The sequence below is a fragment of the Rattus norvegicus genome, chromosome 10 (genome assembly GCF_036323735.1).
Source record: "Rattus norvegicus strain BN/NHsdMcwi chromosome 10, GRCr8, whole genome shotgun sequence".
NCBI lineage: Eukaryota > Metazoa > Chordata > Mammalia > Rodentia > Muridae > Rattus > Rattus norvegicus.
The window spans coordinates 55,591,405-55,614,666 of record NC_086028.1 but is presented as its reverse complement, the minus strand read 5'-3'; the positions used below and the strand labels follow the sequence as shown (position 1 = coordinate 55,614,666).

General features: G+C 47.3%; 1 protein-coding gene across 1 annotated transcript; it reads left to right on the top strand.

Moving 5' to 3' along the window:
• The first annotated feature begins 4,188 nt into the window (after positions 1-4,188).
• Positions 4,189-21,223, top strand: Pelp1 (proline, glutamate and leucine rich protein 1). The gene is given in 17 exon segments (NM_001024270.2): positions 4,189-4,439; positions 7,829-7,893; positions 8,270-8,375; positions 12,972-13,121; positions 13,314-13,385; positions 16,222-16,281; positions 16,511-16,661; positions 16,942-17,071; positions 17,184-17,271; positions 17,562-17,650; positions 17,729-17,845; positions 17,951-18,098; positions 18,209-18,368; positions 18,827-18,882; positions 19,039-19,245; positions 19,342-20,793; positions 21,080-21,223. Coding segments are annotated over 17 exon segments (3,393 nt in total). The 5' UTR covers positions 4,189-4,190; the 3' UTR covers positions 21,173-21,223.
• The last annotated feature ends 2,039 nt before the right edge of the window (positions 21,224-23,262 follow it).

Here is a 23,262-nt window from a genome sequence, read left to right as displayed (position 1 = left end):
ACCTAAGCGGAACAGACAGTTCTCAATGGCAGATAAATGCCAGAATAGATGTTCAACCTCTTCAGCCACCAGGGTAGCACAGATTGAAAGCCAAAAGAGGTGTCCTTAATGCCTGTAACTACATCAGTTAGGTGGTAGAGGCCAAAGGATCAAGGTCATCCTCAGCTATGAGAAGTTCAAAGTAGCTTGAACTATGTGAGTCTCTCTCTCTCTCTCTCTCTCTCTCTCTCTCTCTCTGTCTCTCTCTCTCTCTCTGTCTCTCTCTCTCTCTCTCTCTCTCTCTCTCTCTCTCTCTCTCTCTCACACACACACACACACACACACACACACACACACACACCACACCACCACCACCACCACCACCACCACCACCACCACCAGTTCAAGAAAACAACACATGCTGGTGAGGAAGAGGAGGAAGGAAGGGGTGCAAGTGTACCCTGCCAGGAAGAAATGTAAGTTAGTCCAGCAGCTGTTACTGAAATCCACACAACGATGTTTCAGAAATAACACAACTCTTAAGTGACTCAGCTTTGCTACTCCTGAGCACACACCACTGAAAGCAGTGGCAGAAGGGCTTCTGGGAACCTGTGTGCACCGTGGCACTGCTCGCAGCAGCTAAGTCACGGCATTTAGGTGCTCATCAAGTAAGGACGGTGAAAGAAAGTTAAGCATATATTCAGAATGAAGTATATTCAGCTATGACAAAGAACAAAAGCATGTCATATGCAGAAGTCAGAACCGGAGATCGTCATGAACTAAGGCAGATCGGAACACAAGATTCACATGTTCTTGGCTGTGTAGAATTTAGGTTGTTTATTTTCAAGCCATGAAAGTCATTGTAGTAATCGTGGGCAAGGAAAGCAAAAGACAAGAGAAGATGTAGATGTGAATATAACTGAATTACACTATTTATAGAGAGCCCGGTGGGGTGGTACCTGCTCGTAGGCCCAGGACTTGGAAACCGAGGAAGAGGATGCTGGTGAGTCTAGAGTAGGATTTATAGTAAGATTCTGAGGTGTTGGGGGCATGTGGAGAGCTGGGGGGGGTGGTGGTGGTGGTGGTGGTGGTGGTGGTGGTGGTGGTGGTGGTGAATCTTTTAATACCAGTACTCAAGAAGCAGAAGCAAGAAGATTGTGTTAATCCCAGCAAATGAGAGTAAAAACCATTACCCACATTCTCTAAATTAAGTTAAGCAAGCTCATATTAGCCTCCCATCCCCAACCCCAAATTGCAAGGAGAGGAGATTTTCAAGTTTTTTTTTTTTTTTTTGTTATGTAGGAACTTGCCAAAACATTTCAAAATTACTTGGCAGACTTGGCAGAACTCTTATCAGGGTGGAGATTAGGGTATAGGGTGTGGAACATGCCAAACTTCAGAAAATAGGTCAAGACGTGGTCAAACCCAAGTCTTATAGAAACCAGGAGTGAACTTATTTTGACCTTGTGCTAAGATGGCTTTTAATCTTAAGATGGAGTCAGGCCGGCTCATCAATTGCTGCACATTTCAGGTCAGTCTAGCCTACATAGACACCTGTCTCAAAGTGCCTACAAAGTAGAACCCTTCCTCCTGCACATCTCTCTCTCTCTCTCTCTCTCTCTCTCTCTCTCTCTCTCTCTCTCTCACACACACACACACACACACACCCCACTACACACACACACTATACACACACACTCACACACACACTCACACACACACATACCACTACACACACAGACTCACACACACACACCACTACACACACACTCACACACTCTCTCACACACACACAGATAATAATAATAACTGAAATTAAAGGAAGTGTCAAAAATAAGGACCAGGATTTAGCTCACTTGGTCAAATGCACGAGGCCCTGGGTTCCATCCCCAGCACAGAAGAAGCTAGGTGGCATAGGCCTGGGATCCCACTTGGAAGGTAGAGGTGGGAGACTTAGGAAATGCCATCCTTAACTTCATAGGGAGTTCACCAGGGGAGGCTACCTTGACTTTGAAAGTGTGTGTGTGTGTGTGTGTGTGTGTGTGTGTGTGTGTGGTGATGGAACTTGCCATGGGGCTACTTAGAAAGAAGACTTTTCTGAGCATGCCAACAAGCTTGTCCAGCATGATGGAAGTCTGCGCAAAGGCCTTGGAGGATAGAAAGAAGACTAGTTTAGCTCAAGGCTGGGGAAGACACAAAACAAAACAAAACTTGAAAGGGCCAGAGTTGGGGTCAATCTGAGGCCAGTGGGAAAATTCCACCACAAACCCCCCCCCCCCGAGCACAGAAAGACCCCACCCTTCCAGTAGGAGTAGAATTAGTTCAGTTCCTGGAGCAACTGCAGGCCAAACTGTCAAACAAAGCTACCTAGGACTCCTAACAGACCTCCCCTTGACTCCCAACCGTCCCCCCTGAAAAGTCCAGCATGGTCCACTGACCACGAGTCAGTTTGAAGGTCGCTTCACCCCATCAATAGTACCCTGCCTAGTTACCATTGTTTGAATTCTGCCCCAATTGTTTGCAAGGTATATAACTCCCTGTTAGAGTCTGCTCAGGGTTGGCTCCCTTTGAAGTAAGCTGACCCAGACATGTTGGATTTAAAGTCCTCTTGCTTTTTGCATTGATCACTGCCTCCGTGAGTCTCATTCAAGAGGTCCTGGAAGAAGTTCAATTTGGACCTCACAGACTCAAACTTCTCCATGGGGAAAGGGGATTGGTGAGAGAGAGATTTGGGGGGAGGAGAGGAGAGGAGAGGAGAGGAGGAAGAGGAGGAGAAGGAGGAGGAGAAGGAGAAGGAGAAGGAGAAGGAGAAGGAGAAGGAGAAGGAGAAGGAGAAGGAGAAGGAGAAGGAGAAGGAGAAGGAGAAGGAGAAGGAGAAGGAGAAATGAGGAGAGCCCAAAATGTCCAGGAAAGAGCTGGAAAGTTCAGGGTTGGGAGCAGGGTATACCAGGTAGGGACTGAGGGATTCTGGGAAAGGCCAGGGCGTCAGGTCTGTTTTGATATGTAAATATGCACCTAAATTCCTTGTCTCAGAGTCAGAACCAAACATAAATGTTCTAAGAGTTCAAGAGAAAGAGGGTGGTGATATAGACGACTGGGATTAGAAATAGAAATGGAGGGCTGGAGAGATGACTCAGTGGTTAAGAGCACTGATTGCTCTTCCAGAGGTCCTGAGTTCAAATCCCAGCAACCACATGGTGGCTCACAACCATCTGTAATGAGATCTGATGCGCTCTTCTGGTGTGTCTGAAGACAGCTATAGTGTACTTATATAATAAATAAATAAATCTTAAAAAAAAAGAAATAGAAATGGGAAAAAAATTACCCCTGTTTGGGGTGTGTGAGTTGTGTGTGCTTTTTCTTCTTTTAACGAGTGCTCAGGATTGGACACAGGGAGTCCCTCATGTTAAGTAAACTATCTACTACCAAACTATCTACTACCGAGCCCCCAGCCCAAGTTAATGTATTTTGGAAGCAGAATCTTAGAACTTGAGAATTGAATAGAAAACCGAGAACATATAAGGTTATTGAATCTAAATCTAGCAATTGTTTAGTGCACAGTTATTAGAGTGTTGGCTAGAGCATTAGGGAAACTTGGGGCAGCAAAATGATTAACCCTTGGCACAGCCAGTGAAATTGCCAGTGAAATTGCCAGTTCCACACTATAAGAGTAAAAAAAAGCCAACAGCAGAATCTACTCTTGAAAAAACAATATTTATGTTTGTGTATAGATTAATGTAAATACACAAATTGCTGTGGGGGTGTCTTGGGGAGAGTGGCACTTCTGTTACTTTGTGGCATGTGCACTGTTTGAGCTTGTTTTTCCATCCTTGGAAAAGCAGTTTAGAACGTCCCAAATTTCAGACTTAGGGTTGGCTCCTTAGGATTACTGAGCCCTGAGGGACGGTGACCAGAAGCCACGCTGGACTGAAAGCTTTCGGACTCCCGCGCCTTTCCTGCAGACCACGTGTCCGGCCAGCGCAGCCCCGCCTCCGCCCCGCCCTACAGTGCTTGGCCTGGGGCTGGGGGCTTACAGGCCACCCAAGCGCCACCGCCGGCCCACATTGCGCATGCTCTCTCTTGCCACAAGGGCGTCAGTCCTCATTCATTCAGAGTCAGGCCGCAGCCCCCTCCTCAAGACCCCTCCCCGAGCGGCGTGCGTCGCACTTATGTTGCGTCATCACGCCACGCCATTGCTCGAGCCTGTGAAGATGGCGGCAGCCGTTCTTAGTGGGCCCACCACGGGCTCCCCTGCTGGGGCTCCTGGCGGGCCTGGGGGTCTCTCTGCGGCGGGATCCGGTCCGCGTTTGCGTCTGCTGCTGTTGGAGAGCGTTTCTGGGTTGTTGCAACCGCGAACAGGGTCGCACGTTGCCCCTGTGCATCCCCCAATCCAGTGGGCCCCTTATTTGCCTGGGCTCATGTGCTTACTGAGGCTGCATGGGACAGCGGGTGGGGCTCAGGTAAGTCTGTGGCTCTCGAAGTCACCGTGGGAAGGCTGGTGAGGGAGCGGGCACTGCGGTCCCGCCTTCCTGAAGCTTAAGTTGTGAGCTTGAGTAGAGCCGAGAGGAGAGAATAGAGCACTTAACCATTCCAGATGAGACTCACGTATTTCATTACCTGCGTTTTCCCCAGAGAAAAATTAGGCCCTGTTTCTGTTAGGTCATTGATAAGCACAAAGCAATGAAAGGATTCAGTTCCATTGCTAGGTCTCTTGACTAGTTTCCTCCTCAGAGAAACTTCCTCTGGCGGTTTTTTTTCCCTGGGGTAGTTGAACACAAATATTTACTAGCTCTTAGCCAAAGGCCTACTCCCCTACTCGGCGCTCCAATTCCAGCCATGATGGCGATGAGCAAAATGCTGTAACACAAAACTGAGTCTGGTATGAATTTTTAAAACCAGCATAGAGAGAGTATTTAGAGATTTTTTTTCAAAAGACCTGGAGTTTAGGTAGTGAAAGAAAATAGAATGGATAGTTAAAAGGTTAGATGGACACTCGAGTAGGAAGGGTTGGAAAATAAGGGCATTTGTAGGTTAGGGGTTTAGGTGGTTGAAGACAGTGGGTAGAGTTGAGGCTGGTGAGGTAGGTAGGCGGTAGACAATATGTTGTCTATCTGGTTAGGAGCCTGTGCACAAATTCACATGTGTTCAGTCCTGCAAGCTAGAAACCCAAGTGTCATCCTCAATACCTGGTTTCTTACTTCCATAAGCAGTCTGTGAAGTTCCGCCTTTTTTTCTTAGGGATACGAGATCTCACTATGTGGCTCTGGCTGGTCTGGAACTATGTAGACCAGGCTGGTCTAAAACTCACTGAGATCCAGCTACCCGTGCCTGGGAGTAAAGGCATGTGCCATCTTGTTCAGCTGTGCGTGTATGTTTATGTGATTATGGACAAGGGTAGCACAGTGTACATGTCAAAGTCATAGGAACTTTTAGGTCCTCAAGTTCCTTTATCAAGGTCTCTTGGTTGTGGTGGAAGCCAGACTAGTTAGCCCAAGTGTTTATGTTAATACTCTTTGATTTTACCTCATGTTTCTCAGTAGGGGACACTGGAATTACAGATGCTTATGCTACTGTGGCTGGCTTTTGTGTGGGTTCTGGAAGACAGGATTGTGTGGCAATTTCTTATATCCACTGAACTGTCTCAGACCGTTGGGAATACTCCAGTTGTCTGTCCTGTTACTGTTTTTTGTTTGTTTCGTTTGTGTGTTCTAGCAATCTCTCTGATTTTTCCAGTTCCCTGAGTTTTTGTTCTGATGTATGTTGACTAGTCCTTCAGTAAGCCCTGCGCACACGTTCCCTAGGAGTCAGTTGGCACGTCTCTATAATGTTGTGTCCTGTTCACAGCTACTGCTGTTCTACTATGACTGTCACCTGGGCTGTGGGCAGCCACTTTCTTCTTACTGGAGTTAGTTATACTTAGAAGTGTCTGCAGCCTCTCTCTGACACACATTTATGCCACAAAGCAGAGAGAAAGGGCAAGAAAGCAATTCATGGTGAAATAATGCACACAGGACTTAGACGTCTGTGATGCATTATGGGGAAGTAGCTGTTGACCAACCACTACTATGTGTTTTGTTATTCTTTGTGTGTAGGGGTCATGGAAAAACTAAAAACTATCACAACTAAGGGGGCTGAATGGGTCTTTTTGTTTCCCCTGGCAAACACTGATTAAATGTGAGCCTGTGGTTTTGTTTTGTTTTTGTTTTTGTTTTTTAAAGTTTATTCATTTTGTGTGTGTTTTGCCTGAATGTAGCACACATACAAATGTGTGCCCATTGAAGGGAACTGGGATTGCTGGTAAGTTTGAACCACTGCTGGCAAGAGCCCGGGTCCTCTGCAAGAGCAACAAGTGTTCTTAACCACCGACCGACTGTCTCTAGCCTTTGTTTATGCATTTCTGGCTGGCTTGGCTCTTGCTATGTAGGTCTCAGAGATCTGCCTACCTTTGCTTTCTGAGTGCTGGAATTATGCCTGGCTTATGACTTATTTTCCCTTTTTCTTTTTTCTTTTCCTCTCAAGACAAGGTTTCCCTGAGTAGCCTTGGCTGTCTTGGAACTTGCTGTATAGACCAGGCTGGCCCCTTCCTCTGCCTCCCAAATGGGATTAGAGGCATGTGTCACTCCCACCACCTGGCTTTACCTGTGTTTCAATGCAAGGTCAGGTGTGGGGTTTCCACTTGAGTTAGGTCCCTAGAAATCAATGTTTTGGATTTGGAGCATTTTGCATTTTCTAGTTATGGCTGCTCAGCCTGTGTTTACCTTATTTATGGATTCTTTATGTATACTTTACTCCGTCAGGGAGATAGGCTGCCTAGCACCTACGGCTTGCTTCTCCTGAAGTAGATTACTAAATGTGTACCAGATAAAGAACGAACACTCTCTGCCACCTGGCCAAGGACCTTCTTGTTTTCTTTTTTGGTTTTTCAAGGCAGGGTTTCTTTGTGTATCAGAGCCCTGGTTATCTGGGACTTGCTTTATAGACAAGGCCGGCCTCAAACTCATAGAGATTCTCCTGTCTTTGCCTCCTGAGTGCTGGGATTAAAGGCATGCAGTACCACGACCGGTCTTTTTAAATTTAGGAGTTAGATTTATTTATTTATTTTGTATATGTATGGGTATCTGCATGCCATGGTGCACAAATGGAGATCAGAGGACAAATGGATCTTTTTGGGAGTCGGTTCTCGTACCATGTGGGTTCTAGGACACAAATGCAAGCTGTCAGGCTTGGTGGCAAGTGTTTTTAACCTGCTGAGCCATGTAGAATTTTGTGGAATTTTGTTTTATTCAGTTGTGCCTTCCTCTATCTCACCAGTGCTGATGTGGGATTAGGAAGAATGGGTGATCTCTGGCCTTTGGGAGATGTAGGTACCCTGAGAGGAGTGTGACGCTTTGGGTTACTTGAAAAGGGGCTGATGAAGGAACATGCTTCTGTGTAAGGAGGGCTTGGGAGGAGGATAGGTTGAATCTGTGTTGGTGTGGTTTTGCCTCTAAGGAAGGTAGAATCAGGAGGAAGAGAGTTGTTTCTTCCAAGTGACTAAGGAGGTCTGCTGAGGGAAGCAAGCCTTATTGTTGAAATATAGTAGATGAATTGGCGTGTCCTCTTGTTAGCCCTAATGTTCCCCCACCCCCCAACCTGTGGGACAAGAGGGAGGAGATCAGACAAAATAGAATTTGAGAAAACAGACTGAAAGACAGCTGTGACGTAGGCTGATGGCCCTTTTGTATTCAGAAAGTGCACCTTGAGAAAGCCTTTTCAGGAGCAGGGGCAGTGAGGGATTGGTGAATTTCTTGTGCATCTCTAGTGACTTTTGTCTCATTCACTCCTGTTTTCTTTCCCTTTCCACTTCTAGAATCTTTCAGCTCTTGGGGCATTGGTGAATCTCAGTAATGCACACCTTAGCTCCATCAAAACTCGGTAAGTCTTTAATCCTCTTTGTTCGGGACGACATGCTTTTAGAAAGTGGGTTGAGTGTATGTTTGCCAATCCCTTGTCCCCACCCCATGGATTCAAGAGATTTTTTTCCATTTCAGGAGCTTGAGGGAGTTTTCTTTTTGTGAGCTCACTTGAACTCACCGTTTCCATCTCTTAGGTCTCTTGTTCCCACCTGCTTCCTTCTTTGCTTGATATCCTACCTCTCTCTGAGTCTTACATGTCTTGTGAACTAGAAACCATAGGAAATCTGGGGATGGAGTCCTATGAACAACAATAACTATACAAGGAAAGTAAGAGGACAGTCAGCAGGCTTCTGAGGTCTAGCCCATGTCCTCATCGCCTTCTTTTTGCTTGTCAGGTTTGAAGGCCTGTGTCTGCTGTCCTTGTTGGTAGGGGAGAGCCCCACAGAGTTGTTCCAGCAACACTGTGTTTCTTGGCTTCGGAGCATCCAGCAGGTGCTGCAGGTAAGGATTTGCTCTCCTCTGTCCTGCCAAGCGTGGGTTAGGTCTGGACATTCCGCCTAGACACTTAACTCTGAGCAGAATGATTGAAACAGTTTTCTGCTTTGTGGAGAGAGGAGGTTAATTTTTGAATAGAGATCTTAATAAACTTGCTGATAGTTTTATCTGTCAGCCTACTTTACTTTGTTTGCCCTTTCACACGCTATAGCTCTCAGCTTCACCTGGTTCCCTTGTCTAAGGACCGACCGCTCTGAAGTTCCTTCTTTAAGGACCGGTGTGTTCATGTGCATGTGTATGCATGGGTGTCTGTCTGTCTTGTCTGTCGCTCTATTGCTTTGTTACACTTGTAAAGTTTTAGTCTCTGTCCCTAACATCCACTGTACTTTCTGCACTTAGTTATTCCATAAGCATTTTCTGAGTACATTGGCAAGCTGTGTACCAAGCTCAGGGTCAAGAGGGGCTTGGACTCCACTTGGATGGCCCTTAAGTCTAATACAGGGATTGGGACATTTTCTTATGAACTAGGAATTTACAGAGACCGATTTAGAGCCATGAGCCATGTAGTTTCCATTAAGTGCTATTTTTTTATACCTTTAAAAATGGGAGAAAAGGGCTGGAGAGATGGCTCAGCGGTTAAGAGCACCCGACTGCTCTTCCAGAGGTCCTGAGTTCAATTCCCAGCAACCACATGGTGGCTCACAACCATCTGTAAAGAGATACAATGCCCTCTTCTGGTGTATCTGAAGACAGCTACAGTGTACTTATATATAATAAAATGAATAAACCTTTAAAAAAAAAATGGGAGAAAAAAAGGACTGGAGAGATGGCTCAGTGGTTAAGAGCACTGGCTGTTCTTCCAGAGGTCCTGAGTTCAGTTCCCAGCAACCACATGGTGACTCACAACCATCTGTAGTGAAGTCTGATACCCTCTTCTAGTGTGCCTGAAGACAGATACAGTGTACTCATATGAATAAAAATTAATAAAAAAATTTTTAAAATGGAAAAAACTCTTAGCTTATAGGCCATGCAAAACCAGATATTCACATGTTACAGTTGGCAGATTCTGTCCTAATGGTAGTCACTTGAACTGAGAATGATATGACTAACTGTGCAGTGACAACCTGCTGCAGTAAATAAAGACTGGGCATCTGACCCTACCGAGGGTAGTGTGGGTTAGCAGTTAGGGCATCAGTTTACAAAGGGCATTTCTGCTCTGATCATGCTAAATTTGACCACGAAGCACTCTAAGAATGACAAGTCCCACAGGAGGAAGCCGGCTCTTTGAAGAGTTATAAACGGGCAGATCGGTGAGATTGAGGTGGGGTAGCGGAGATGACTGTAGAAGAGCCGGGGTATCGGAGATGACTGTAGAAGAGCCAGATCATGGGCTTCTTATAAGAATTTCGGCTTTTATTCTTTGAGGAGTGGGAGTTCATTGGAGGTTCTGAGTAGATTTCATTTTTTGCTGCGATCATGCGGTGCTACAGATTGAGCAATGTATAAAGAACAGAGTGGTCTGCATCATGGCTCTGGAAGCTGGGACTGCAAGTTAAAGGGGAAGCATCTCGGGGCTGGGGATTTAGCTCAGTGGTAGAGCGCTTACCTAGGAAGCGCAAGGCCCTGGGTTCGGTCCCCAGCTCCGAAAAAAAGAACCAAAAAAAAAAAAAGGGGGGGGGGGAAGCATCTCTTGAGGATCTGCTTGCTCCATTATAACATGGTGGACACCGTCAGTGGGAAATGGGGCTGGGGCTGGGGATGAATGTGTCCTAAGCCTCCCTCTTTAACAGACCTACCCCTGCAGTAACTGTCTCTATGACTTAGGGAGATGTGCTGCCTTGGTACTATTGTGTTGGAGATTAAGAGTCCAGAAGAGGGAATTTGGAGGCTATACAAATCATAGTGGTGAAGACATCTACAGTGTGCTCATAAATAGTAAATAAAATCTTAAATTAAAAAGAAGTAATGTCTTACCTATATTTTGGGGCTGGAGAGATGGCTTAGTAGTTAAGAGCACTGTCTGTTCTTCCAGAGGTCCTGAGTTCAATTCCCAGCAACCACATGGTGGCTCACAACCATCTGTAATGGGACAGTGACAGTATACTCATATGTATAAAATAAATAAATCTTTAAAAAAAATCAAACCATAGTGGTGATAGTGAAGTAGTATTGATGACATTGTCACATTTGAAGATTTCTCTCTGGGTGCTAGGTAAAGAACCAGAAAGGAGAGGCCTGAAGGAGAGGGACCAGATAGATGGCTGTAAGGTGGTAGAGCACTGGCAGTGGCCAGGAGGAGGGAGTGTGGTGGAACTGATGGGAAGGTGGGTTTGAAGGAGCCAAGTGAGCAGTCTCATGACTGACTGGCTTTTGGGAGAAGACATGACTAACATGATTTGTGGCCTTCAGAATACTGGAAGGCAGTCAAGGCTTGGGAAATAAAGGGGAACACTGTGGTTGTGGCCTGGAGTGTTGAGTAGCAGCCCTTTGAGTAGACATCCTCTTGTATGACCATGACCTGAAGATGGCGGCTGTTGGCATGTTTTGCTAGGAGAGTACCAGTGCTTAGCCAGCAGGGAGGCTGGGGTGGGTTTGGTGTGAGTCCTTGCCAGAACTGAGCTTTAAGTGCACACTGTGCTGAAGGGTCACTCAGGGAAGAGGGCTTTACAGAAGAGTCTGAGTCTGAGACGGAGCAAGCCAAGAGATAACCAGGATTGAGGGTTGGATGGAATCCAAAGGAAGGGGGAGGAGTAAGTGAGACTGTGGGGTTGGATGGACTCCAGGAAGGCCAGGAGGAACGAGGGAGGGGTGGCTTCTGCTTATACTAGTGGAGCTGGAATAAGATTGACCTAGAGTCGTTTTCTTTAAAAGTAAACTTAGACCGATGAAAGTGGTGTTTGAAGAGTTGGGAACCAAGCTAGACTGGATTGGAATGAGAAGTAACTTGGAGAAGAGGGGTACATGTAAGGACCTAGCATTGGGCAGTTCTTGGGATTTGGGGGTAGAGTTTTGTATCGGCTCAAAGAAGTTCTACAATGGGAGCAAAGTGAGCTTGTGCCCATGTCAGTGGGAAGAGAAGAATGGTTAGTATTAAGGGAACAATTATGGACAGGAGGATAGGTTTGTAAACCAGAGGAAGGGAGACTAATGAGGAAGAATGAGGGAGAATGAGGGTGCCTAGAAACCTCAGGGTTTGGTTTGGGTTTGTTTTTTACCTACATTTTCGGGTTTGGAAATTGGAACCTAAAGTAGCTCCTGTTCAGTTTTCTGCCATATTAAAGGCAAGACCATGCAAGATGGCACTGGTGGGGGAAGTTGGGGTTTGCAAGTTCATTGGAAAGAAATGTAGGATTGCTGGACAGTGTTGAAGACCTGTTTGTAGTCCATGGTCCCAACCATTCTTTTGCTTTAAAATTAACAAATTGGTCAAGATGGCTCAGTGGGTAAAGCCACTTGCTGCCATGCTTGATAGCTTTAGTTCAGTCCTGGACTTGATGAAATCAAAAACTGGCTCCTGAAAGATGCCCTCTGATTTCCATGCTCCTGCCTAAACAAACAAACAAACGAACGAATAAATGAGGAGGAAGAGAAGAAGATAAGATATATAGCCTGGGCTGTCCTCAAAGTCCTGTGTTCAAGCCACCCTCTTGCCTTCGTCCCTTTGATAGCTGGGACTACAGGCATGACGGTTCACATTTTCTTAGTAGGCGTTCCTGTATGTGTTGTTGGCACATGGCTTCCTCTGGTTTAGAAGGCATGTGCCTCTGTTATATACCAATTTATTTTTTCCCTTATGTTTTTGTGATTTTCCATAAAGTCCTGGAACCAAATAGCTTTCCCCATGAGTTCCAGGGTGGGTGTGTATCACTCAAACTTGGAAAGGTGAGGCAGAGAAATGCAGTGTGGGAGAGTAAAGACCATTGCAGTCTCCTGTTCTCACTCAGAACTTTTCATTTCTTTTTTTCGGAGCTGGGGACCGAACCCAGGGCCTTGCGCTTGCTAGGCAAGTGCTCTACCACTGAGCTAAATCCCCAACCCCTCACTCAGATCTTTTAAAGTGTGGCTTTGTTACTTTTTTTCTTTAAACAAATTCCTGGGACCCAGATACATTTTTATAATTTATTCTTATTTTTTTGAGACTCTGGGGATAGAACCCAGTGCTTCGTGTATGCTAGGCAAATGCACATCCTGTATTCCAGACACTAGATACCAAAATGTAAATATGTCCTTTCTGTAGACACATAGGTTCCTTTCGTAGCATCCTTATTCTCTTTTCTGTCTATGATAAATGTGATGGTAATAGTGACATTAGCTGTGGTGTTGCCATTTATCTGTCTGTTCATCCCTCTGTCCTCCATCCATCCATCTGTTTAATGTGCATTAGTGTTTTGCTTACATGTATGTCTGTGTGAGGCTGTTGGATCTCCTAGAACTGGAGTTATAGACAATTGTGAGCTACAGTGTAAGTACAGAGAATTGAACCCTCTGGAAGAGCAGCCGAGCCATCTCTACCAAGCTGTGGTATTTCTGAAAAGCCCTGTGTGTTACCTCCTGTCCATCTTGTGCTGGTAAGATTGGCAGCATGGGTGCTATTGTTTTTAGTCTCAGGACTCACCGCCCACCATGGAGCTGGCTGTGGCTATCCTGAGGGATCTGCTTCGATATGCATCCCAGCTTCCTACCCTGTTTCGGGACATCTCCACCAACCACCTTCCTGGGCTTCTTACTTCCTTGCTGGGCCTCAGACCAGAGGTGAGACTTTTCAGTTCTATTTCTTGCTTCAACGGTTTGGATTAAAGAATGTTAGAACTGCTTAGGGAGTGGGTGTAAGGGTGAGAGGATAGTGACTGACTGGAGAAGGGGCCTTATGGGCCAGGGATGGGATGGAAGTATATGGACTGTTGGTACTTGGCCTCTCCCTTCTGATTTCTGCTTTTCTCACAGTGTGAGCAATCAGCTTTGGAGGGAATGAAGGCTTGTGTGACCTATTTTCCTCGGGCCTGTGGCTTTCTAAAAGTAAGTACTTTTGAAACTTTTAAAGCTCTCCACTTTAGATTCTGTCCCTGGCATTTCTAAGTTCTTATCACAACAAGCATGGTATAATGATACTACCTTGGAATGGTATCATTTAGTCCTCACAGTGAAGATATTGACTAAATTACTGCCCAGGATGAAGAGGGCTTGGAGCTTTGTCTGATGCTAGACCTGTAAACTCCTTTCCTTGTCTCTCCCTCCCTCCTGTCCCCTTTTATTTATTTTTAAATTTAGATAGATTTAAAAAAAAACCACATTATATGTATGAGTGTTTTGCCTGCATGTATCTATGAGCCTCATGTGTCTCTGGTGCCTTCAGCGGTCAGAAGGTGATGGATGCCCCTGGAACTGTAGCTAACAGATGGTTGGTTTGTGAGCTGTCTGTCACGTGAGTGCTGGGAATCAAACCTGAGTCCTCTGCAAGAGCAGCCAGTGTGCTTATGGCAGAACTGTCTCTCCTGCCCCTACCACCCTCACCTCCTCTTTTAATGACTACCCTACCACAGAGCTACATTCCAGGTCCCACTCCTCAGTCCCTTTCTCTCTCTGTCTTTCCTGTTTGGAGCTCTAGACTACCCTGCTTGTTTCTCCTTCAGGAAGAAGGTGCTACAGAGACTTATTATCTCTCCAGCCCAACTTCTGATTTTGTTTTTCATGATTTTAGCATGGATTTGTCCTGGGTGAGAGACTGGCCACCAAGCCTGACTAGTCTTTCCCGGCCAGTTTCACTGTAGAAGACTTGTTCTTGCTGTTGCTATTTGGCACTTTCTTCCTTTCCTCATTAAGGCAAGAACTTTCAACCTTTTCATTTAAAGGGAATACTTTATGGCTTCTTGTTAGCCTGCTTGAATTGACATCACTTGAGGTCAGCATAAAGTAAATAAAGGTTGTTTGTACACAAGCCCTGTGCTGCTGTAATTGTCTGGTAATGGAGGGGAGCAGCTAAGCTGCTAAGAGAGAGCAAATTAGTCTATTTTTATAATTGTATGGTTTATTATTAGGTTGTTAAGCTCTTTCTGTACCCAGCTTGGGGGTTTAACTTTACGATAGGTCGGTGAGTATAGGAAAAGTACAGGCTTGTGTGGTGGTGCCCTGGGGTGGCTGAAGCAGGAGGATGTGAGTTTGAAGTTAGTCATAAACATAAATCCTATTGTGACTTGGAATTATTTATGGTTTAACCGTTTCCTGGAGGTGTCCATACATAATTCCTTGTGGTTAAGGCTGTTTCCTTAACCACATGTGTCACTGTTTCCTCCAGTATGTGAAGTGTCAAAGCAGGTATTTTCAGTGAGCCTATCTCTACTGAGTCTTCATTCTCATATGGCTGTTCAGGACAGGATTCTGTTGTTTTTCTGTTTGTACTGTGGGGTGAACTCAGTCCAATCACTGAGTTTCATCCTCAGCCCCTTCAGAGTTGCAATTTAATTTCATAAACCAAAAATACATGGAATCACAAACATCCTGTTTGTATTAAATTCTATGTTGATTAAAGTGTTCCTTCTAAACAGGGCTCAGTGGTTAAAAGCACTGACTGCTCTTCTAGAGGTCCTGAGTTCAAATCTCAGCAGCCACATGGTGGCTCACAACCATCTGTAGTGGGGTCCAGTGACCTCTTCTGGTGTGTCTGAAGACAGCTACAGTGTACTTATATATAATAAATAAATAAATCTTTAAAAAAAAGTGTTTCAAAACAGTTTAAAATGTATAGATGGGTCTGGCAAGATGGCTTAGTGGGTAAGGCACCCAGCCTGATGACTTGAGTGTGTTTCCCTAGAACTTCCATAGTGGAAGTTGCAGATGGTCAATCGCTGTGGCAGATCTGTGCTGTCTGCTCGTGTGAGGTCAGCAGGGTCTCGGGTCAAGCAAGCTAGTCTAGGGAGCTCGTTTCCAGTAGGAAGTTAGGGAAAGCAAGTATCAGGATTGTCCACATTGAGGAGCTCGGACAGAAGGGAGAACTGGAAACTGAGGGTGGCTGAGCCCTGCTTCTGGTATGAGCAAGTCTGACATGTTCACAGTGGGACCATTACAGCGTAGAATTAGAATTCACCATAGAGCGAGGTGGTGTTAATTCTGTGATCTAAGTTTGTGGTGCATGTATCAGGTAGGGTAAAGTGTTCCTCTTACACTGTGAAAGGAACAAGTGGACAGCCACAGGTCCTGCTCATAACCATATTTGTTTGCGTTTAAAATTGCGAGATAAACTACATTTTTTTACTTACAGGTCACTGAAACTAGTGGTTGACTTTCCCCCATTATTATTCATGGGTTCTTAGCCCCTTTTATTTTACTACCCCAAATAAATTGTGGCTCTTAGGTTGGACACCTATTCCAGGCCTTCTCGTATCGGGCAGAGGTTTGCTGATAGATGGTGGAAATAGCTTTGTTGCCTTCATTTTGCTCGTCTAGACTGACTTGTGGCCAGCCCCGTACCTGGGATCTGGGCAGTGTGTTCATTCTCGCTGGGCTGCATTTCTATCTCAGCGTGCAGAGTAGTCTGTGGGTTTGTTTTTCAGAACTGTTGTTTTGTCTTCAGAAAAAAAGGTGACTGTCATTTGCAAAAACTAGCTGAGGAGCCCAGTTGTTTTTATGTCAGGAACCAGGCCCTTTCTCCCAGGAGGGAGGCTGAGAACCAGAGCTCATGTGCAGGGTCTGTCTACCACAGAAGTGTACTGTTAATAGTTGTCCCCGCCCTATGGATGCGTCATGCTCCCTGTGTCTATAGGAAAGTGGAATCTCAGGTAGAAATACTGCTCTGGACACTCTTCTTGACATTGCTCATGACCTCTTCTTTCCTCCCTCCCTTCCCTCCCTCCTCCAGGGAAAGCTTGCTTCTTTCTTCCTGTCTCGGTTGGATTCCTTGAACCCTCAGCTCCAACAGGTAACGGGAAGGGAGAGGCGCTGAGCCTGGGGATCTGACCTGAGGCATCTTTTACAGCTTGTTCTTAGTTGTTAACTGTAAGCATTTGAACCCTCTTCCCATTTCTTCCTCTTAACATACACAATTACGGGCTTTCGTCCTCCTAGGGACGTCTGCCTCACTGTTCCATGGGATAGGAGACCCATGGCTGAGCTAGCTCCTCTCTGACCAGCTTTCTGCCCTTTTGCAGCTGGCCTGTGAGTGTTACTCCAGGTTACCCTCTTTAGGGGCTGGCTTTTCCCAGGGCCTGAAGCACACAGAGAACTGGGAGCAGGAGCTGCACAGCCTGCTGACCTCACTGCACAGCTTGCTGGGGTCCCTGTTTGAGGAAACAGAGACTGGTAGGGAGCAGGGCTCTAGTCAGTAGAGGGTTGGGGAGTGTGGCAGGAGGGGACAGGAGGTCGGGCAGTGGGTTTCTGGGCAACATGGATGAGAACATAAGTGGGTAATCTAGCACAAATGCAAAAGGGTCGGGGCTGGAGAGGGGTTCAGCGGTGAAGGACACTGGCTGCTCTTCCAGAGGACTGGGAATTGATTCTCAGCCCTCACAGGGCAGCTCACACAAAGGAAAATGGAGGGAGGGGAGAGGCAGCGTGTATAGGTGGTTGTATTGCTGCCCAGCTCCTGTGCAGAGTGAAGGCCCTGGAGTAGAGATGCTGCTTTCACCCTCAGAAGATGATAACACTCATGTCCTCCTCCAGCTTTGGCAGAGGTTTTCAGGACTGGCCCGTTGCCTGGGGCTCATGCTCAGGTGTGTAGATATTGAAGGGAATAAATAGACGTGGGGCTGGAGAAGTTGAGGTGGGTATGTGGAGTCTAGCTGGGGTGACTGCTCTAAGGTTCTTTTTGCTCTGGTTCTCTAGCTCTGAGTTTGGGGCTCCTGTGTCCGTTCCTGTGCAGGAAATCCTGGACCTCATCTGCCGGATCCTTGGTATCAGTAGCAAGAATATTGTGAGTGGGTTTTACCTTTTCTGTCATCTCTGAAACTGTGTCCCTGAGGCTTGTGCCTCTGTCAGTGGACTCACTCATACAGAGCCGAGCCACTTGTGCCAGTGAGTTTGGGGATGAGCCAAGGTGCCGTTCAGGGCTCAGTAATGTTGAGGCTCTCCTCTGCAGGATGGGGTGGGTTGGGTTGGGTTGGGCCTCGGAGTTGGTTCCTGTTGTACAATCTGACGTAGCTGCTCTGTTTCCGTCTTCCTCTGGCTCTGTTTCCATCTTACTGTGACTGAAATTTTCTCCAGAACTTGCTTGGAGATGGTCCCCTCCGGTTGCTGCTGCTGCCCTCTCTCCACCTTGAAGCCTTGGACTTGCTCTCTGCACTGATCCTTGCGTAAGTGAGCTTGGTCATGGTGTGAAGGGAATTAGCATACTGGAAATGAAGGCCACACTGTTCCATCCCTGCCCCTAGGTGTGGAGGCCGACTCTTGCGTTTTGGTGCCCTGATCAGCCGGCTGCTTCCCCAGGTTCTCAACACCTGGAGCACTGGGAGGGACGCTCTGGCTCCAGGCCAGGAGAGGCCTTACAGGTGATTTGCCTATGAAGTCAGAGTAGAGAGGGTGGATCAGAATATCAGGAGCCCCAGGGGTTCTGGCTGTCTGTTCATACCCTGCTTTCCTTGCTCCTACTCCAGCACCATTCGGACCAAGGTGTACGCTATCTTAGAGCTATGGGTGCAGGTTTGTGGGGCCTCAGCAGGTATGCTTCAGGGAGGGGCCTCTGGAGAGGCCTTGCTCACCCACCTGCTCAGTGACATCTCCCCTCCAGCTGATGCTCTTAAGGTGAGTGAGCCCATGGCTCCTGTTCCTCTGGCTCCTGTGCCTATTTCCTGACTGACTGTCTTGACTTCCTGTTTGCCTGTACATGTGACCGTGTTTCCTTTTATCACAAGCTCTGCAGTACCAGGGGAAGCTCTGATGGAGGTTTGCAAAGTGGGAAGCCTAGTGCCCCTAAGAAGCTAAAACTCGATATGGGGGAAGCTTTGGCTCCACCCAGCCAAAGGAAAGGAGATAGGAATGCCAACAGCGATGTGTGTGCAGCTGCACTGAGAGGTGGGTTGATGGGAACTGATGAGCCAGTCGGCAGAGTAGGGCACATAGGAGCAGAGACAGCCATGCAGCCTTGAGCACTATCTCAGTTTAATTCAGCCAAGCACTTTACATATGTGCTGTTTTACATATGCCCTGTGTGTGGCAGGGACAGTATGAGCACTTGTGGGTGGGGATCCACCGATCCGTACCAGTGGGGTTAGTGTGTGGTGTATTTCAGGATGCTGGTGGGGATGATTCTCCTGGGGGTCCTATGTGCTTTTACTGCCTGATACCTCACTGTCAAGGTGAGGCCAGTCCTCCTCAGGATGCAGCTGTGTGCGTTACCTGCACTATCTGTCATCCCCACTTTACACTGGTGGAGGAAACACTGAGAGGGTGGGCAGTGGCAGAACTGGGTACTCCCTGCTGGGCTGTGTGCCTTTTTCTTGTCTGCCTTTGACACATCATTCTCTTCTCAGGTCTCAGCCGGACCATCCTCATGTGCGGGCCTCTCGTCAAGGAGGAGACTCACAGGGTTAGTTAGTAGGGACGGGTTCAGATGGAGCCTGGGGAGGGTCCACTGTTCTGTGCACTTGGGAGTGTTTACCCCAAAGGTGGATCCATTGAAATCTGGGATCGAGGCTCTGGCCTTGAAGGTGGTGTTTCTAGACTAAAGCTGTTTTCTTTTCAGAGGCTTCATGATCTCGTCCTGCCCCTGGTCATGAGTGTCCAGCAGGGTGAAGTCCTGGGAAGTTCTCCTTACAACAGCTCCTGCTGTCGCCTGGAGCTCTACCGCCTGCTGCTGGCTTTACTGCTGGCACCTTCCCCTCGCTGCCCTCCTCCTCTTTCCTGTGCCCTGAAAGCTTTCTCTCTTGGCCAATGGGAAGATAGTCTTGAGGTAATTGCTGACTGGGTCAGATCTCTGGTTTCTGGGTTCTCTTATTCTGATGTTTGCCTCATGAGTTCTTAGTGCTCTTGCCCTTTTTTCCCTCAGGTCTCCTCTTTCTGCTCAGAAGCTCTGGTGACTTGTTCTGCTCTGACACACCCCCGAGTACCACCTCTACAGAGCTCAGGCCCTGCCTGTCCTACACCTGCCCCCGTTCCTCCTCCTGAGGCCCCATCTTCATTCAGGGCCCCAGCCTTCCATACTCCAGGTCCCATGCCCTCTATAGGTGCTCTGCCATCTCCAGGCCCAGTGCCCTCAGCAGGCCCCATTCCCACAGTAGGCTCGATGTCCTCAGCTGGCTCTGTGCCATCCACAGGCCCAGTGCCCTCTCGCCCCGGACCTCCAGCAACAGCCAACCACTTAGGGCTCGCTGTCCCAGGCCTGGTGTCTGTCCCACCCAGGCTCCTTCCTGGCTCTGAAAACCACCGTGCAGGTTCTGGTGAGGATCCTGTCCTTGCTCCTAGTGGGACCCCTCCACCTAGCATACCTCCAGATGAAACTTTTGGGGGGAGAGTACCCAGGCCAGCCTTTGTCCACTACGATAAGGAGGAGGCATCTGATGTAGAGATCTCCTTGGAAAGTGACTCTGATGACAGTGTGGTGATTGTACCTGAGGGGCTTCCATCCCTGCCACCACCACCCTCAGGCACTCCTCCCCCTGTGGCTCCTACTGGCCCACCAACAGCCTCCCCTCCTGTGCCTGCTAAGGAGGATTCTGAAGAACTGCCTGCAACTCCAGGGCCTCTACCTCCACCCCCACCCCCACCCCCACCTGTTTCTGGTCCTGTGACACTTCCTCCACCCCAGCTCGTCCCTGAAGGGACTCCTGGAGGGGGAGGACCCACAGCTATGGAAGAAGATTTGACAGTTATTAATATCAACAGCAGTGATGAAGAGGAGGAGGAAGAAGAGGAAGAGGAGGAAGAAGATGAAGATGAGGAGGAAGAAGACTTTGAGGAAGAGGAAGAAGATGAAGAAGAGTATTTTGAAGAGGAAGAGGAGGAAGAAGAGTTTGAGGAGGAATTTGAGGAGGAAGAAGGTGAATTAGAAGAGGAGGAAGAGGAGGAGGAAGAAGAGTTAGAAGAGGTAGAAGATGTGGAGTTCGGTTCAGCAGGGGAAGTGGAAGAAGGTGGACCTCCACCCCCAACACTGCCACCAGCTCTGCCACCTACAGACTCCCCCAAAGTGCAGCCCGAGGCAGAACCTGAGCCTGGGCTCTTATTGGAAGTTGAGGAGCCAGGGGCCGAGGATGGGCCTGGGCCTGAGATCGCGCCCACCCTGGCCCCTGAGGTCCTCCCCTCCCAGGAGGAGGTGGAGCGGGAAGGGGAAAGCCCTACAGCAGGGCCACCTCAGGAGCTTGTTGAAGAAGAGTCCTCTGCTCCCCCTACCCTGCTGGAAGAAGGGACTGAGGGTGGAGGTGACAAGGTGCCACCCCCACCTGAGACACCTGCACAAGAAGAGATGGAGACAGAAACAGAAGCTTCAGCTCCTCAGGGAAAGGTGAGAGGCCAGCTATGGAGGACCGTGGGTGAGGATGGGGCTGGCAAGGCAGCTCTGCTGGGGAGCAGGTGCTACAGCCAGGCTGTGTGTAGCTCCAGTTGTGGGGCCCCACATGGAGACTGGGCTGCGTATTTGCTGTGGAGGTGTGATGGGAGAGGGACTCTGGGAGGGGGCAGCTTTTGGGATATAAATAAATTTAAAAGAGCAGGATGGGGGCAGGGGGTTGCTGTAATTTGACATATTCTTCTGTGTGTGACTTTGAATTTTGTGCCTTCGTCCCTAAAAGGAGCAAGATGACACAGCTGCCATGCTGGCTGACTTCATTGATTGTCCCCCTGATGATGAGAAGCCACCACCTGCTACAGAGCCTGACTCTTAGCCCCTTCCGCACCCTGTCACTTTGTATCCAATAAAGCTATGTCTGTAGACACATGTGCTGCGTTGGCTCTTGCCACTCTTCCCAGTGTGGAGCCTGGGTGAGTGCTGGGTTTGCTGCATCCCTCCACGTGTTCCCCACTGTTGTCTTCAGTGACCTGAGGAAGAGCCACTGCTAAGAGAAGTACCCAGCCAACTGTCCTGTCGCCAAGTTAGTGCTGGAGTTTTCTTTCTTTTTTTTTTAAAGATTTATTTATTAGCTGTCTTCAGACACACCAGAAGAGGGCATCAGATCTCTTTACAGATGGTTGTGAGCCACCATGTGGTTGCTGGGATTTGAACTCAGGACCTCTGGAAGAGCAGTCAGTGCTTTTAATGCTGAGCCATCTCTCCAGCCCTTTTTTTTTTTTTTTAGGATTTATTCATTTATTATATATAAGTACACTGTAGCTGTCTTCAGACACACCAGAAGAGGGTATCGGATCTCTTTACAGATGGTTGTGAGCCACCACGTGGTTGCTGGGAATTGAACTCAGGACCTCTGGAAGAGTAATCAGGTGCTCTTAACCGCTGAGCCATCTCTCCAGCCCAGTGCTGGAGTTTTAAGTTCTCTGTTCTTTTCTGCAGGAGCTTGCTAAGTAGCCCAGGCTAATCATACATCCAATCCTGTGTAAACTTTCCGTGTCCCAAGGGCTGATGTAGATTTGCCTCTCCCTACGCACAAGCATGTCTGCTTCTCTAGTGTTATGTCTGAGCTAATTGCCTATAGGTAAGGCTTCAGAGAGGTGTGTTTTGTTTTTGTTTTTGTAGTGCAAGGCTACCTTTTTGAGGAGGTTAACAGTTGAACTAATTTTTTGAAATGTAAATAGGTTTAGGAAAAAAGTTCTCCCCAAGTTATTTGAAACATTTCAAGTTTTCAGAGAAATTGTAAATATATGCCCTTTTTCTATTCTCCATTGCTAGTATTTACGTTAGCTTGCTTTCTGTCGTGCGTAGATGCTAACTACAGATAGGCCTATGTATACTTATATAATCTTACGTGTTTGCCTGTTATGTCTGATTCATAAGTTGTAGACATCATGGCCTTTCTTCCCTAGAACTGCAATGTTATCTAAGGTTGAGAACTCAGTACTCAGGGCTGGAGAGATGATGGCTCAGTAGTGAAAGCACTGACTGCTTCTCCAAAGGGTGCAGCCCACAGCGTCTGTAACTTTAGTTACATCTGACTGACACTTCTGGTCTCAGTGGGCACCAGCCATACAAATGGTACACAAACATACAGGCATGGAGAACAGACACACACACACACACACACTTAAAAACACACACACTGACACTCTCCTCAACCCCCAAATAATAATTCAAACACAACCATGGGCTGGAAATACATAACACTCAGTTGGTAGAGTATTTACCTAGGTTCAACCCCAACACCACATGAACTGGGATTTGTAATCCCAGCATTCAGGTGGGAGATCAGAGTTAAAGTCACACTTTAAACTCGTTGTGAGTTTGAAGCTAACCTGAGATACAGGAGACCCTATCTCAACCACCAAACCCACACAGAGCAAAACCCAGGCAATGTTAGCCTCAAACTGAAGAAAAGCTCTTAACCGCTGAGCCATCTCTCCAGCCCTTGTTTGTTTTCAACATTGATAAAAAAATTCAAGCAAATTGAATTATAGATAACACATGTACCACATTATTTTGTGAGTGGGAGGGGGAGTAAGGGCTAGTACAGATTTAACTTGCTGTTCTGGGGGAATTAATTTTCTAGGCAGGAATACAGTACAAAAGTTCAGAAACAGAAGCGTTCTTGTGTTATAAAAAGGTTTTTTTTTTTTTTTTTTTTTTGGTTCTTTTTTTTGGAGCTGGGGACCGAACCCAGGGCCTTGCGCTTTCCTAGGCAAGCGCTCTACCACTGAGCTAAATCCCCAACCCCATAAAAAGTTTTAAAAGGTGGATATGGGGCTGGGAGGAGGGTGGAGGGGGCTGGAGGGTCTGTGGCAGAAGCTGCTGTAGGAGTAGTCAGATGATTGGCATGCTCTGATTTATGTATTAATATCTGTTTAATGTACTTGGAGAATAGTTGAA